We start from the raw sequence: 13,465 nt of genomic DNA on the forward strand, positions 1-13,465 counted from the left end.
TATATAGCATACAAAAAGTAAACTTCAAATACACTGCCTCCCTTTTAGCATAAACTAAGTTGTACTTGCAGTACACTAAAATGGACTACTTCTTGCTAAAAGGGAAGCCAAAAGCAAAATTTCCCCTTCACTCTTTTTTGATGGATTGAATGACTGACATTTGTAAGGCTATAAATCAATAAATTATGATTCACTGCCAGAGCCTATTATCCTGGCCACTTGTGGGCGAAGGCAGGGGACGCCCTGGACAGTTCACCAGTCTGTCACAGGGCATCATTCAATCATTCTCATATAAAATACAATTATTCTACAACCACAAATTGATTTAGTTGTTAAGCAAATACCTGCTTTTTTTAAGGGAAAAAACATGTAAGACTATAATTGTGTTAATCAAAGTTTTTACCCTGTGAAAACTGTTTTCATCTCCGAACAAACTGGTTTTAATTGGAGTTTGGCATATAATTTATAATTCAAATGTGTTGACTTGAAAATCCAATTATATTTTGAACTTGTCAGTGGATTTGTCGTGATGCTGCAGCCCTGAAAGTTTACAGAGACAAAGAAATTTTGCAAATGTATGATATCATTAATTTAACAAACAGCAGTCTCAGTTAAAAAATCATGTATGGCCACATCAACCTGGCACTTTGTCCCAAAGCTGATCCCACTCTGTGGTGGAACAGCATCTTATTCTATTAAGTTGGATTATTCTGGTATAAACAGCTAAAATATTAGAACTTCTTCATCATCATACTGGTGCTATAGTTAATAATAATATTGGATTGGATTTTTCTGCACTTTTCTTGGCACTCATGGCGCTTACAATGTATATCCATTATTCATTGATTCATTCAGACTTTGTGATGGTGAACTACTGATGTGGCCCCAGCTGCCCTGGGGCAGACAGACAGAGACGGGGCTGCCAGTACTTGCTTATACCCTCTGACCATCAACCAGACATTCATACACATTCATACACCAGTGGAGGGTGATGTGTCTTGCCCAAGGACACAACCTTTGAATGTGGGAAGTTGGGATCGAACCTCCGACCCTTTGATCATTGGCTGACTTGCCCAACCAACTGAGGCACTGCCGCCCCAAGTTGGGTTTGGTTTACTCCAAACAGTAACACAATTTGATGGAGAAGAAATCGTATAACTTGGGCTGAATCTAAATCACTCACAAACAAAAGATATCTATTCATAAGCTATTCATCCACCCATGTTCATAACCCATTGAATCCCTATCTCGGTTATGGGGTTGCCTGAGCCAACCCAGCTAATGTTGGCTAGCTACCTCAAAGAATGATGTTTCTACTGCTAGGGTTAACAGACATAATATGGTTAGGACTCAACACAAAATGTTTTCCCTCCAAACACGGTGAGTTGTATTTATACCAAAGAGTTCCATATCCGTTACATCTGACCACACAACATTCACCCAATGCTCCTCTGGATCATCCAGATGGTCTTTGACAATGTGGGAGAAAAACAACTCTAAAGATGGTGGAAAATCATTATGTCAAGATCCTGAGGTGATTCCCTACCAATAACAACTATGCTCCTTGATTAGTTGAGTAGGAGTGCTTGGGGGTGTGATCCTGGAAAATAGGTTTTAGCAGAATCCAGGGATTGTATTGGAGATCTTTGTCCAAAAGATTGCAGTATATATCTTAAGTAGCCTTGCAGTTTCCAGGGATCTGGTTGGAAATCCAAGCTTCCAATATAACTGGATAAACTTTTAAAATATGCAACAACTTTTAAAAAGGAAAGGAAAAATGGCTAGAGAACCAGGAAAGAGAATACTGTTCAAGACAGAACAAACAGCCTTCAACTGCACAAAAATGATGTAGATGTTAGTTTTAAAGACAAATCTTTGGTCAACAACTGTAATTGTTTTTTTATTAAGTATATTTTTGGGGGGAACAAGATGTATAATCCCATAAAATCACTAAGTCAAGATGTGTCTGTGTCAAAGCATTTTTGTACTGTTTGCAGTCAGTTGTTAAATCTTTTGTGCTTTAAACATATCAAAAAACATAATTTGCTATGCAAAAGGGGGAAAAAAGGTGGTGTTCTGATCTCTGTCTCATAAACAGATTATATCATAAAAATAATATTTCGTTATGAACTTCAAAGTTTTTACTAGTTCACTGATGCTACTCTGTGCACATGAGAGCATCACGTATGTAAATGGAGCTGCCTTACAGTATTTCCACTAAACTTGAAACCTTTTACTCTTTTTCTTTTTATCAACACATTTTTTGTCATATATATATATAAAAAACAATTCTTTAATCCTGTAAGATTCTAAAATAATTCAATCTATTCAATCCAAAAACAGGAAACGCTTTAAAGAATAATTTATGTCGCCCCCATGTGGCAGATCTCTGCCAATACAAATGACTCCATTTGAATTTTGACATTTAACTCAAGATCAGTCCATTTATTTACAAAAGCAAACTGGAGAAAAAGATGGAAAAAAATAACAATGAAGATATCCAGTTCAACAGTTTACAGCAAAATGTTTGCAAATAGGTTACTTGTGCCTGTTCTGCATCCATGACTCAGAAACATAATTTCCCAACTATTCCAAAAATGTTTCAAAGGACCAGCCTAAAATAACCGTTTTAAATAACTCCCGTTTTCGTCAAACCTTTGCTATAATGACACTGCTGTCGGGAAAGCCAAAGGAAATGTTGTTTACTTTAATTAGAAGGACAAATATTGTGTATAATATAGGGAAGTCTGGATTAAATTTAGGGTCAAAGATCAAGACTGCATGGAACTCAAACCAAGTAAAATGTTGGCATTTTTTGTGCAACAGTAAAAACTTTGAAATGTGGTTGATATATTTGTGTGAATAAAACCCCAAGATTGTTCAATTTAGTATTTTTCTCGCTTGATAGACAGATTTAGTCTTAATAATTACATGGATCTCTGTAATAAGTGAAAGTTTTTATTGTTGCCAAGCACATTATTTCACACCAGAGAACTTTATAAATCTTCACCAAATGAAGTTGCAAAATCAAAGTTATTTTATAGATTTGTGGTTTTACCACCGAATTACAGGTGATACATAAGTAGACAAATTTACTCCAAGGGAACATTTTTTGTTCGACGACTCGTTAAATTGCAAAATAAAATGAAAAAGAAAAAATGTTTCTATTTATATTTCTTTTAAAGATAAATGCCATTTGTGTTTTATTTGGAGAACAGTTATTAAGTTTTCGTGGTGGATCATGGGGACGCAGATGCTTTGAAAGATCAACAGGAAGTAAAAATAAAAAAAAGGTTATTTGTTTGAATATTTTAAAAATAATTTTGTACTCAATAACTAGTTTACCTATTTTTTTTTTTTTAAATAAAACGGGGTTTTGTGTTGTGTCTAGGCTAATTCTTAACTTTAATTTAACAACAAACAAAAAAGTGAAGAAAAAAAGTTGCCGGGAGGGTTTTGCGCATGCGTAAGAACTTCCCAGCACTGGCGATGAGAAGACCGCATCGGTCGACGCCTTAAAAGAAGGTACGGTAAGTAAACTGTATGTTTGATTTATGTTAAACTACTTACATTGCCGTTTTGTTGCCTACAAGAAAACAACAGTGACATAATGTTCTTTTTAAGCCCGAATTTAGTGTTTCGAGTGAAATGAGTTAAATATTCGAGGCCAAGTTTAATCAGAAATGGCGCTGAATGCAGCTAGGAAAGTCACGGCTTCGGTCGGTGTAGTCACTCAGAGCGGACGATTTAACGCGATTAATTAATTTCAACTTTTTTTAGCAACTGTCTACTTTTGTTCCTTCTGTCAAACTAGTGAGACCTCGACAAATAAAGGATGTCGGATTTTATTAAGGCTAGCGGTTCGTGTTTGCGACAGAATTACCTTTTTTTTAGTGCAGATGTTTCTGATTAAAACAAACCGCCGCTCTGGAGGCGACACCAGTTTTAGCATTCAGAGACCGGAAGTTCTTTCACAAGCACAAGACTGAGATTAAATGCATGTTGACATATCTCCACATGGTTTTTTAAAAACGTTTTAGCCACTCTCCACAACTGATTGTTCACTGAAGGTAAAGTTTGGTTGTGTTTCTAAACCATTATTCAATTTCCTTTACAGAAGTCATTATTGTGCAAGCTTTTATTTTGTAAAACACTCTTGTTTACACGTCTCTTAAAAAACATTTCCTTTTTTTACATTTCAAAATAAAGTCTTTTTTGGGGTCTGACAAAACATGTTTAAGTTAGGGAATAAAACATGGTGAGGTCGACTTCTTTATCTTTTAAGGTTTTGTGCACATAAAGGTTTATTTATCTGCACATAATGCTGGTTTAAAACCCCGAGCAGCAAATGATCAAAGCTCCAGGCACTTTTGTTTACTGCCTGCAAATGACGAAAGTTCCTAAAATATTATCTTCATGCACCAGAAACAGATCAACCGAAATCATTCCTTTTCAAACACAATAAATCTCATAAAGCTCTGTAATTCTGTATTATACATCAGTGAAAGGGAAACTTGTTTAAGTAGAAAAAAGTTTATTTAAAGTAGAAATCTGTCCTTGTTTATATAAAATGTTACAACATATTAATAACATTTTTCAAAATTGATTTATATAATATCTTTGTTAATAGGGCTGTTTTACACTTACTAAAATCAATAGGTTAATTTAAAACTAAATAAAAAAAGAAAAAAACGTTAGTTTAATGCTTTTGAACATTTGTATTAAATACAGATTATGCTATATTTATTAGCTAAAGACAAAATAACACATTTAAACTGAAACAGTTGAGGACGGTTTGTGTTTTTTTGAACCATGTTTCATATATCAGGAAGTGCTGCAGTCTGCATTTCCTGTGTTCATTTGTGGTTTTGGTCGGTTGTTTTGCTGCTCAACAGAAGAAAAAAAACAAGCGAGAGGAGAAGCTTCTCATTTTTAATTTACTCTGGAGAAAGTGCAAAAGTCATTTCAGATAGTGAACAGATTGCTACTCCTTTTATACATAGTAATGCTTTTTATTTCTTGGTAAACATTTATTTATCTAATTTATTTAAAGTCTGTAGTTTTTTTTAATCCTTTGTGCTCTGTCTCTTTACATATTGTTAAGATACAGAGCTCTATTTAAACATTTTGTATCTACAACAGCACAAGGGCAAAGCAAACAGTTCTGTTTAAAGAAGAGGAGAGGGAGGGGGGAATATGGGGAAGTAGATGCATTTCCCATAAGTCATTGTCAGCTATCCTCCTCCCCTTTGGCTGCGGGCCAGCTGAAAGCAGTGGAGAGACTTAGGGAGGCATTGCTGAAAGACATCAAGGACAAGGCAGAGAAATAGAGAACCTGTGTAAACTAGACGAGGCTTTTTCTGCAAGGATCCTGTGGAGAGAAGCGACATTTCCGGTGGGGATTGATCGGTATGTTTGCTCTGCCTCACCAGCAGGGTTGATTTCTGCGGTTGTTTGTGCTGCACTCTGGGGTTTTTAGTTTCCTGTAACGTGTTAAACTTTTGTTGTGTGACAGTGCAGTGGTGTGATACGGAAATGGCGGCTGAAATAGCTTCTTGCACTGCTCTACAAAATCTTGCAGAGCATGAAGCTGGCTAGGCTGGTTTCTTTCTTTCATGGTAGTTCTGTTAGTCATTAAGGGAAAAAGATAGGCTTGTGAACAGAGGTGGAATCGTGTCAAGATGTCAGAGCTAATCTTGTGCTCCAATCAATGGGGATCGCTGATGCAACGGGCTGCAACTCTGCCCTCCTTAATGCCTTTCAAAGTCGGCAGTGCTGTGGTGAAAACGGTCTCAGAATGTGTCTGCTTTGTAAATGTTGCACAGTCACGTGTCCCTTTTATTGGAAATTCGTCTCCACCTTGCTTCATTTCGAATACTTCCTCTGACTAAAACTGAGCTTGCTGTTAACAATACAGTTGCAACTGTCAAACGAAGGTTCAGGTTTGAAGTTCCGGTTTCTTCTTCTCTCTGTGAAAAATGTTGTTCCTTTTAAGCTTTGAGCTGAGGAGTATGCAGGGGACTAAATGTTTGCAACAAATGAGCCGTTTGTTCTAAATTAACCAGTCAGATAATATTCATGGAAAATGTGGCGGCTGGGGTGCAGACGTGGAGCATAGTGCCTCCGATCGTAAGATCGCAGGTTTGGTTCCTGCCTCGTCAGACCACCATATGTCGAAGTGCCCTTGGGCAAGACATTTCATTGCTCCTGGTGGTTATAGGTTGGCATCAGTGATAAGCAGAGTGTGTGTGCATGAAGGAATGGGACTGTGACTGTAAAGCCCTTTAGGCCTTAAAGGAAGGTAGTAAAAGCGTTATATAAGTATATGCCTATTACCAATTACTGGAGCATTCATGACTGTATGATAGCAAACGCATATTTGTGTGTTTTTTTTCCTACAAGCCTTGGTCATCTGCTAAACAATCCAGACATGTCACATATCAAATAAAACCAAGGATCTGTCAGTTTAAACACAACAGACTTTGTGCCATCATGGGAAAGATGTGAAAAAAGAGGATTACATTTTTACAAAATGTACTTCCGTGTTTGTATTTCTGGATCATTGACTATATAGGAAAACTGGACTGAGTTATAAGTTGGCCAATCAGATACCTCACTCAGTAAAAGTATGTGGTTTCACCTCAAACATTCATTTAAAGTGGTAGGGATGTGGACTTTTAATAAATTCAGTCCTGATTGGGGAGAGCAGTTACCATAGAAACTCAGACCAGCTTGGATCAATCACTACGTACTGATGGCTTTAACATGGCGGCATCCATATTGCATAAAAAATGGCAATTAAATTGACGTCATTTCATTGGAGCCATAAGTAAGTAAGCCATTTTCTATGGGTGACATCACACGCACTCAGTCCAGTTCTCATTTGCAGTCAATGGTCTGGCTTCACTGGTGATCACAGCCACTTTAGGTTGTGAATTTTGATTTAAACTTTCAAGGAAAATAGCTGATTTATATTTTCAATTGTTGTAATTTGAACTAACATTCTATAGAATAATTTTATATAATATTTTTTCTCAAAATATAGAAGTGTAACATCTCTTTTTTTAAACAAACATGTAATCAAAGTTTGTATTTTTAGCTAGCATCATGTTGTAAAAAATGTTTGTGACTTTCACCGTCCCTCTGCACAGCAGAATACGAGGAGCCCAAACTCGTACTTTCCAAGTATTAAAACATTTTGTTATTCAAACTCAGAGTGAACCGCTCTATGATGGTTTCTGTGTTTGTGTCTGATCAGACAGACTGATTTCAACAAATTCTAACTGAAACATTTTCTCCTTAAAGGTCCATCCAAAGACATGGCTGTGAGGCAAAGGTTCTTCAACTCCACAGCTCCGTTCTCTGACTCACCCAAAGAGCTGAAGGGGACATGTCCATCTTACTCCAGCGTGGAGCAGGAGACGGAGGATGAGGAAGAGGAGGGGAAGGACAACACAAAAGGCTACGTGGATGTAGCTGAATGGGCAGCCAACCCTTTTTTTAATAAACTCCTGACACAAGGGACTGCAGAGCAAGTGGGAGAAAAGCCGATAAAGACCTCAACCATCATTGCCCAGGCTGAATGTAAACATGTCTGCTATTTCTTTCAAAGAAATGACTCAGCAGGTGTTCCTGGAAAAAAATGATCATGTTTTTTCTTCCTTAAGGTGAAACCCAGGACTCTCAGGAGTTCAGCCCCTCATGTTATGAACGCTCTTTTGTTCCCTCCCCTAACTGCTTTACCAGCAGGTATGATGTTCACTTCACACCACTTTGGAGTTTAATTTGGATAACGGTAAGCTAATGTCTTAAATGTGATGGTTTCAGTCTTTCCTGTGAGCACAATAATGTTGCGTGCCCCACAACGGCCTCCTACCAGGAGCAGAGCGGCTTTTCATCAAACTTCTCCCCAAGAAAAAAGAGTCGCAGGAGGCAGAAGCGAAAAGGGGCAAAGAAAAAGGAGAGGAGGACAGACAACCAGCGACAACGCCGACGAACGCCATCAGGAGTCCCTGAGCAAGAGAGCGGAAGCTCTCAAGCTCAGATCTTGGTGAGAAACGCCTTTTCTTCTTTTCTTTTGAAGGCTCAATGGCTGTAAATCATTTTGTCAATATTCCACTTTTGTTTCCTGTAGGAGTCCTTGTCTCATGGAGAGAGCAGTGACCTCAGCAGCTCCTGCTGCAGCAGCAGCACTGAGAGCCTGGAGACGCAGGAGCGAAGGGCTTCTCTTTACCCGCTGCTGATTTGTGACACGGGCTCCAGCTGCTCCCCTTTAAACTGGCCCCAGTCGTTCTGTCGCCCCTTCTCCAGGCCTTTGTCCTATGAGCAGGAAAACAGCTCGGACTCCCTCAGCAGTGTGGGAGACTGTTCCCTGGCCCTCGCTGGACTCCGGGGCAGCGTCAGTCAGGGGGACCCATGCTTCGCTGGGCCCTTTTTCAAAGACGTGGAGAGGGAGTTGACAGAGGAGGAAGACGAGCTGTCTGCGTCTTCTGTCATAAAAAATGAGGGAATAATATTTTATAACGATGTATGTTCTTCTCTTTCTCCTTCTCATGTGTTTGGAGGTAAATAAGATGGATCGATTAAAAATATTTCTCTCACCTTCTGACAGAAAATTCAACCCGTAGATTCTGAATACAAGGAAGGGAGCGAGTACACCCTGACACATTTCATCAAACAGGGCTCCTATGGAGAAGTCCGCTGTGCTCAAGATGTCAAAACAGGATTCAAATTTGCTGTGAAAAAGGTAAATGCAAGATTCATGTGCCGTCTTTTCCTGCTGCTGTACCAGAATCAGCTGCTTTAACTTAGTTCCTGCTCCTTATTCTTCCGACAGATTGCCCTGAGGAGGTTCATCAGCGAGGAGGTGGGTGCGTGGAGTGCCCTCAGGTCTCCTCGTGTGGTGGAACTCTTTGGAGTGATCAGAGATGGGCCCAACATCGTTCTTTTAATGGACCTCAAAAGTGGTAAATCAGCCTGATAATGACATTTTTGTGTGTATTTTTCTGAGCGTTTTGCGGTAAATGCCTGTTGTTTGGCTCACACACAGATGAATTAACGAGGTTGAGGTTTACACAAATGAGGAAGTGAAAAATGTCACAATGTGGGAGTTGGTGACTGGTAGCAGTCTTGTTAATATTAAATCTCATGTATTAAAGAACCAAATTCTGGTTTGCCACGTCGCTGTAATGTAGCTGCGTGAAGAAAATCCTGCTTGAATTGATTGTGAACGGACCGTTTCTGCTTTGTCCAGGCTGCCTGGGTGACCTGATCAAGAGGTGCGGCCGGCTGCCGGAGGATTTGAGTCTGCATTACCACTCACAAGTGCTGGCAGCACTTGAGTACTTGGTCAAGAAAAGAGTAGCACATTTAGATATTAAAGGTATGTCGTACAAAACTCACTTTCCTTCCACAAACAAACAAGTAGGATTTATTTTAAAGCTTCAAATCTGCTTTTGTAAATGAAAAAGGCTCATTCTTTTCAATTAAGGCCTCTCGTATTTAAGCTTGTCATCGGCTATTAAATGTGTTAAGCATTAGGCTTGATGGACCACTAAAAGAATGAAGTCCAAAGAGGAAAATTAGGCCATAAACAACAAAAGAGTGAGTTGTTTCATTGCAGTAAAAACAGTAAAACGAAATGAATCAGCTCAAGTTTTACATGTCGTGCCACACAGCGGAAAGCGATATTCACTGAATGAGTAAGATTAGTTGAATTTCGACTTTGTTCTCTCTCCGAGCATTTTTCGTGTCGTGTTGAATTTGTTGTGCGGAAAACAAATGTCACAGATATTGTGCAGATCTGATGTTACAGCACCTGTGTGTGTGTGTGTGTTTTTTGTGAAGCTGTCAGGCTGGGAATTTCCCAGACTGTGACTCATCGCCGCTCTCGAAACGGCGCATGTGCGTTCGATCAGGCGAGAACGCAGCAGACGGAGGGGGGGGGGGTCGGGAGGCAGGAAGTTAGCAGGCAGCAGCTCAAGCAGCAGCAGCAGCAGGAGGAGGAGGAGGAGGAGGAGGAGGAGGAGGAGGAGGACATGAAACATGGAGGGAATCCAGAATCAAAAGGGAAACAGAAAAAGATACTTCACCAGCGGAAGAGACACAAACTGACAGAATTCTAAAGAAAATATCAGATTTTAGAGTTTAAGCGCCTCCTGGTGTTTGAAATGTTTTACAGGAAACAAGAGCAAACTCTATTAAAGACTATGAATGTTTTTTTAACATGTTGTTAATGATGGATAAGGAAAGTTACCATTTAAAGTGTGTTTCTGAGTGTTTCTTTATGCAAATTGTTGTAAATCAGGAGCAGTCACAAAGAAAAGGTTGTAGTTGTTACATGAAATCTGCAATCTGCAGTCTGCTCCGCTCCATTCTGATGCATCAACTCGCAGACAAATAGATCCATGTACGTCTTCCTTTTCCTCGTCTGAGCTGGTTTCTGGCTCTAAACTGTATGGCTAGATAGCTCCAATATTGCTGGCCATTTTTGTTGCACCTGTAATGTTAAGTCAGGGTTGTGAGGGGCTGTAAGCTAGTGAAGGAGACTGTAAACAGATGGAATGATGGGAAAATGACAGCTTTTTTTAATTTTGCCTAAAACCGGCTTAATGGTAATTAATAGACGCTTTTAAAATAGATCAAAAGGTGATCGGAGTGGGACTTAAATTTATTTTTTTTGCATGTATTTGGTTGCTTTAACAGAAAATGCAAGACTGAAAGGGTTTTGAGTGACACGAGTATTAATGTCTGCTTATTCTTCTCAGCCGACAACGTGTTGCTGTCAGAAGATGGTAGAGACTCCTACTTGTGTGACTTTGGACATGCAGAGAAAGTGGACCACCAGGGCCAGAGCCTTAGTGGGTTCAAAGGTAAAAAAAACTTGTTATCTGAGTTTGATCCGTAATTTCTCTGCGTTCATGTACCAATCGGCTGATTTTTCTGCTGAGTCCAGACCTGAAGGGCACAGAAAGCCACATGGCACCTGAGATTGTGAAAGGAGAACCCCGCGGAACCAAAGCAGATGTGTGGAGCAGCTGCTGTATGTTATTGCACATGCTCAACGGTTGCCAGCCATGGACGAGATACTACACCTGCAGGCTCTACCTTAAGGTAGAGGCATGGAACTTGGATTTCTCCCAACATTTCTTTCCATCAAAGGTTGATTAAAACCCTCTTGTTCTGGCCACAGATTGCAAATGAGCCTCCACCTCTGAGAGAGATCCCCGGTGACTGTAGTCCTCTCACAGCTGATGTTTTGAAAGCAGGCCTCCAGAAGGATCCAGTTAAGAGGTTGTCTGCATCTGACCTCAAACTTAAAACTGACAGCGCTCTAAAACAAGGTAAAATAAAGGCTTTATTAGTTCTTCTTTATCTCAATGTCTGACTCCTTAAACACATATTTTTTTATGGCTAGAAATCAGACTTTTGGTGTTTTTAAATGTTTTTTTAAATTAACCAAATACCCCAAAGTAAAGTGGACGGCTCACGTTAAAATGAAACCTGTGTTTTATAATTAAAGTGGGAGGACTCACCAGTGTAGTGGAAGGGCCCTACACTACACCTCTGCATGTTCAGGACAAACTGCTGGACTCCCAGCAGCTGCTTCACAGCAGCGCAGACTTTGAGGCCGATGAGACGCAGCTCTCCGTCAACAAGGTGATCTCCGCGGGTCTGAGGACAAAGAAACCTGACGACGAGGAAGACGTGGAGTCCAACAAGTCCTTCTCTAACGCTCCACAAATGCTCATCCATGAGCCAAACTATAAGAATTACCACGAGGAAATCACAGTGCCTGAACTGGAGCTTCGTAAACTGGAGCGGGGTAAACCTCCCCCCAGTCTTCTGCTCATTTAAAGGTTAAGATGTGCAGCTGAACCTCTGCTGCTGTTGGTTCTGTTTTGCAGACTTGTACCTGAGCAGCCTCTCACAGCTTCACTCTGCAGAGATGCAGGAGCAGCTCCTCTCTTGTCTCAACAGTGACCATTGTTTCAACCGGGAGCCGTGGGATAAAAAGGTAAATCAGAGCGGAGAAAAGTGAAGAGTCCGGTTTCAAGATTTGAATTTGAATGGCTTTTTTTTTGCCTCATTTAGTCAAAGAAATGTAGATAAAGATTATCATTCATCGCAGCTGTAGTCTGATAGACAGGTTCCTCTTTTAGGATTAAAGTTTAATTGGAAATGATACTTTTTTCTGTTTATCGAGCCAGTATTGAGTCAATATTAACAGAAAAGGAGTTTTAAAGCTAAACTTTAGAAGTATTTCAAATACAATCTATGTTTACTTTAAGATAAATAGGCTGAAATGTCAGAAAATGGAGTGCTTTTTATAAAAAAGAACAAATTGTTAAAAATGTAAGCCTAATGTTCTTTCTTATCAATGTAGGACTCTGGCCGCTGGTCTTTGAGCCCAGGAGATGACCCCAGCTCCGGCTTCTTCTCCTCCAACAGCCAGCCAGAGGTTCAGCCCTTCAGCATCGGTTTGCTGGGTCAGTTCGAGTTTCCGCTGCCCAGCTGTCTTGAAGGTGCAAACAGTAGCAGAAATCTCCCACCTCTCAGTTCAAACTTTTGCCGTCAAACTTAATCTCTGCTCTGTGACTGGAACAGGGGTGGACGTCCACATCCGAGACTTCAGCTGCAAAACCATTCGGATCAGAGAGAAGCGGCGGGTGAAGGTTGGCCACATTGCCACTGGAATCAGTGACCAGGTGAGCGCATCACAAATTGTCTATGAATTTTACCTGCGTCTTGGTTTGAATGAAGCCAGTGGAGGAGCTTAAAGGAACCTCCTCTGCAGATCTCTGAGCGGGTGTTCACTCTGGAGACGGCGCACGGCCGGCAGGTCCCTCACAACGAGGAGGTACAAGAATCTGGTCTAGAGCTCCGCTGTGTCCCCGCTCCAGACTTCAGTCGCGCGTGGTCGTGGAGGATCAAAGACGGACTCCTGGAGACGCGTGAAAGCCCACAAGTCTGATGACCTTTTAACGAGTCCCCATTTCATGTGAAATCTGTGAAGAAGGGGAGGGATGTGGCCTTTCTAAACTGCATGTTCAACTCAAGGCAATAAAAAAGAAACACAAAAACAAGTTGGCGTTTTTGATTTCCTTTTCTCACTTCTTCTCAAATTGTTTGCTGCATCATTGTCGCATAGCTGATCTTTATGGTGGCAACAGTTATAGCCATTGTAGTTCAGCTATTATCTCTATTTAGGATCAGTAAAAACAACCAGAGCAATTGAAATGTGAAACTAATTTTAAAACAGGTTTCCAAGAACCAACTAGCTTTTACAGATTTTTTTTCGTCGTTTGAAGATCAAATTTCTGATAATGTTGCAGCTTCTTCCTGTTCGTCAAGAAAGCTTTAAGTACTTATGTGATTATGATCACAATTCCAGACAAAACAAATGTATTTTTAGGTCCTCTGCTGACTGTAAACTCCAGCTGTTTGTTCCTAATGTAACTAGTCT

At 40.1% G+C, this 13,465-nt stretch overlaps 1 protein-coding gene across 3 annotated transcripts; it reads left to right on the forward strand.

Annotated features, from left to right (window-relative positions):
* Positions 1-3,446: 3,446 nt before the first annotated feature.
* LOC101174595 (mitogen-activated protein kinase kinase kinase 14) lies at positions 3,447-13,085 on the forward strand. Of its 3 annotated transcripts, none has more exons than XM_011477989.3 (16): positions 3,447-3,530; positions 7,306-7,584; positions 7,668-7,749; positions 7,828-8,050; positions 8,135-8,527; positions 8,612-8,746; positions 8,837-8,966; positions 9,254-9,382; positions 10,767-10,871; positions 10,955-11,112; positions 11,192-11,342; positions 11,522-11,824; positions 11,907-12,016; positions 12,386-12,524; positions 12,607-12,707; positions 12,797-13,085. In XM_011477989.3, exons 2-16 carry the CDS (start codon positions 7,320-7,322, stop codon positions 12,971-12,973), a joined length of 2,601 nt encoding a protein of 866 aa, XP_011476291.1. In that variant the 5' UTR covers positions 3,447-3,530; positions 7,306-7,319; the 3' UTR covers positions 12,974-13,085. The 3 variants fall into 3 exon arrangements, with proteins under 3 accessions (XP_011476291.1, XP_011476294.1, XP_011476293.1); XM_011477992.3 differs by having other exon boundaries at positions 3,462-3,525; XM_011477991.3 differs by lacking the exon at positions 3,447-3,530 and adding an exon at positions 5,268-5,409.
* The last annotated feature ends 380 nt before the right edge of the window (positions 13,086-13,465 follow it).

The sequence above is a fragment of the Oryzias latipes genome, chromosome 8 (genome assembly GCF_002234675.1).
Source record: "Oryzias latipes chromosome 8, ASM223467v1".
Taxonomy (NCBI): Eukaryota; Metazoa; Chordata; class Actinopteri; order Beloniformes; family Adrianichthyidae; genus Oryzias; species Oryzias latipes.

Bases quoted from the DNA above. Each gene is read 5' to 3' on its own strand.
- LOC101174595 (XM_011477989.3), top strand. From the start codon at position 7,320: ATGGCTGTGAGGCAAAGGTTCTTCAACTCCACAGCTCCGTTCTCTGAC. The intron at 8,967-9,253 runs GTAAATCAGCCT...TGCTTTGTCCAG, and splicing joins TTTAATGGACCTCAAAAGTG to GCTGCCTGGGTGACCTGATC. The intron at 11,825-11,906 runs GTAAACCTCCCC...TCTGTTTTGCAG, and splicing joins GCTTCGTAAACTGGAGCGGG to ACTTGTACCTGAGCAGCCTC.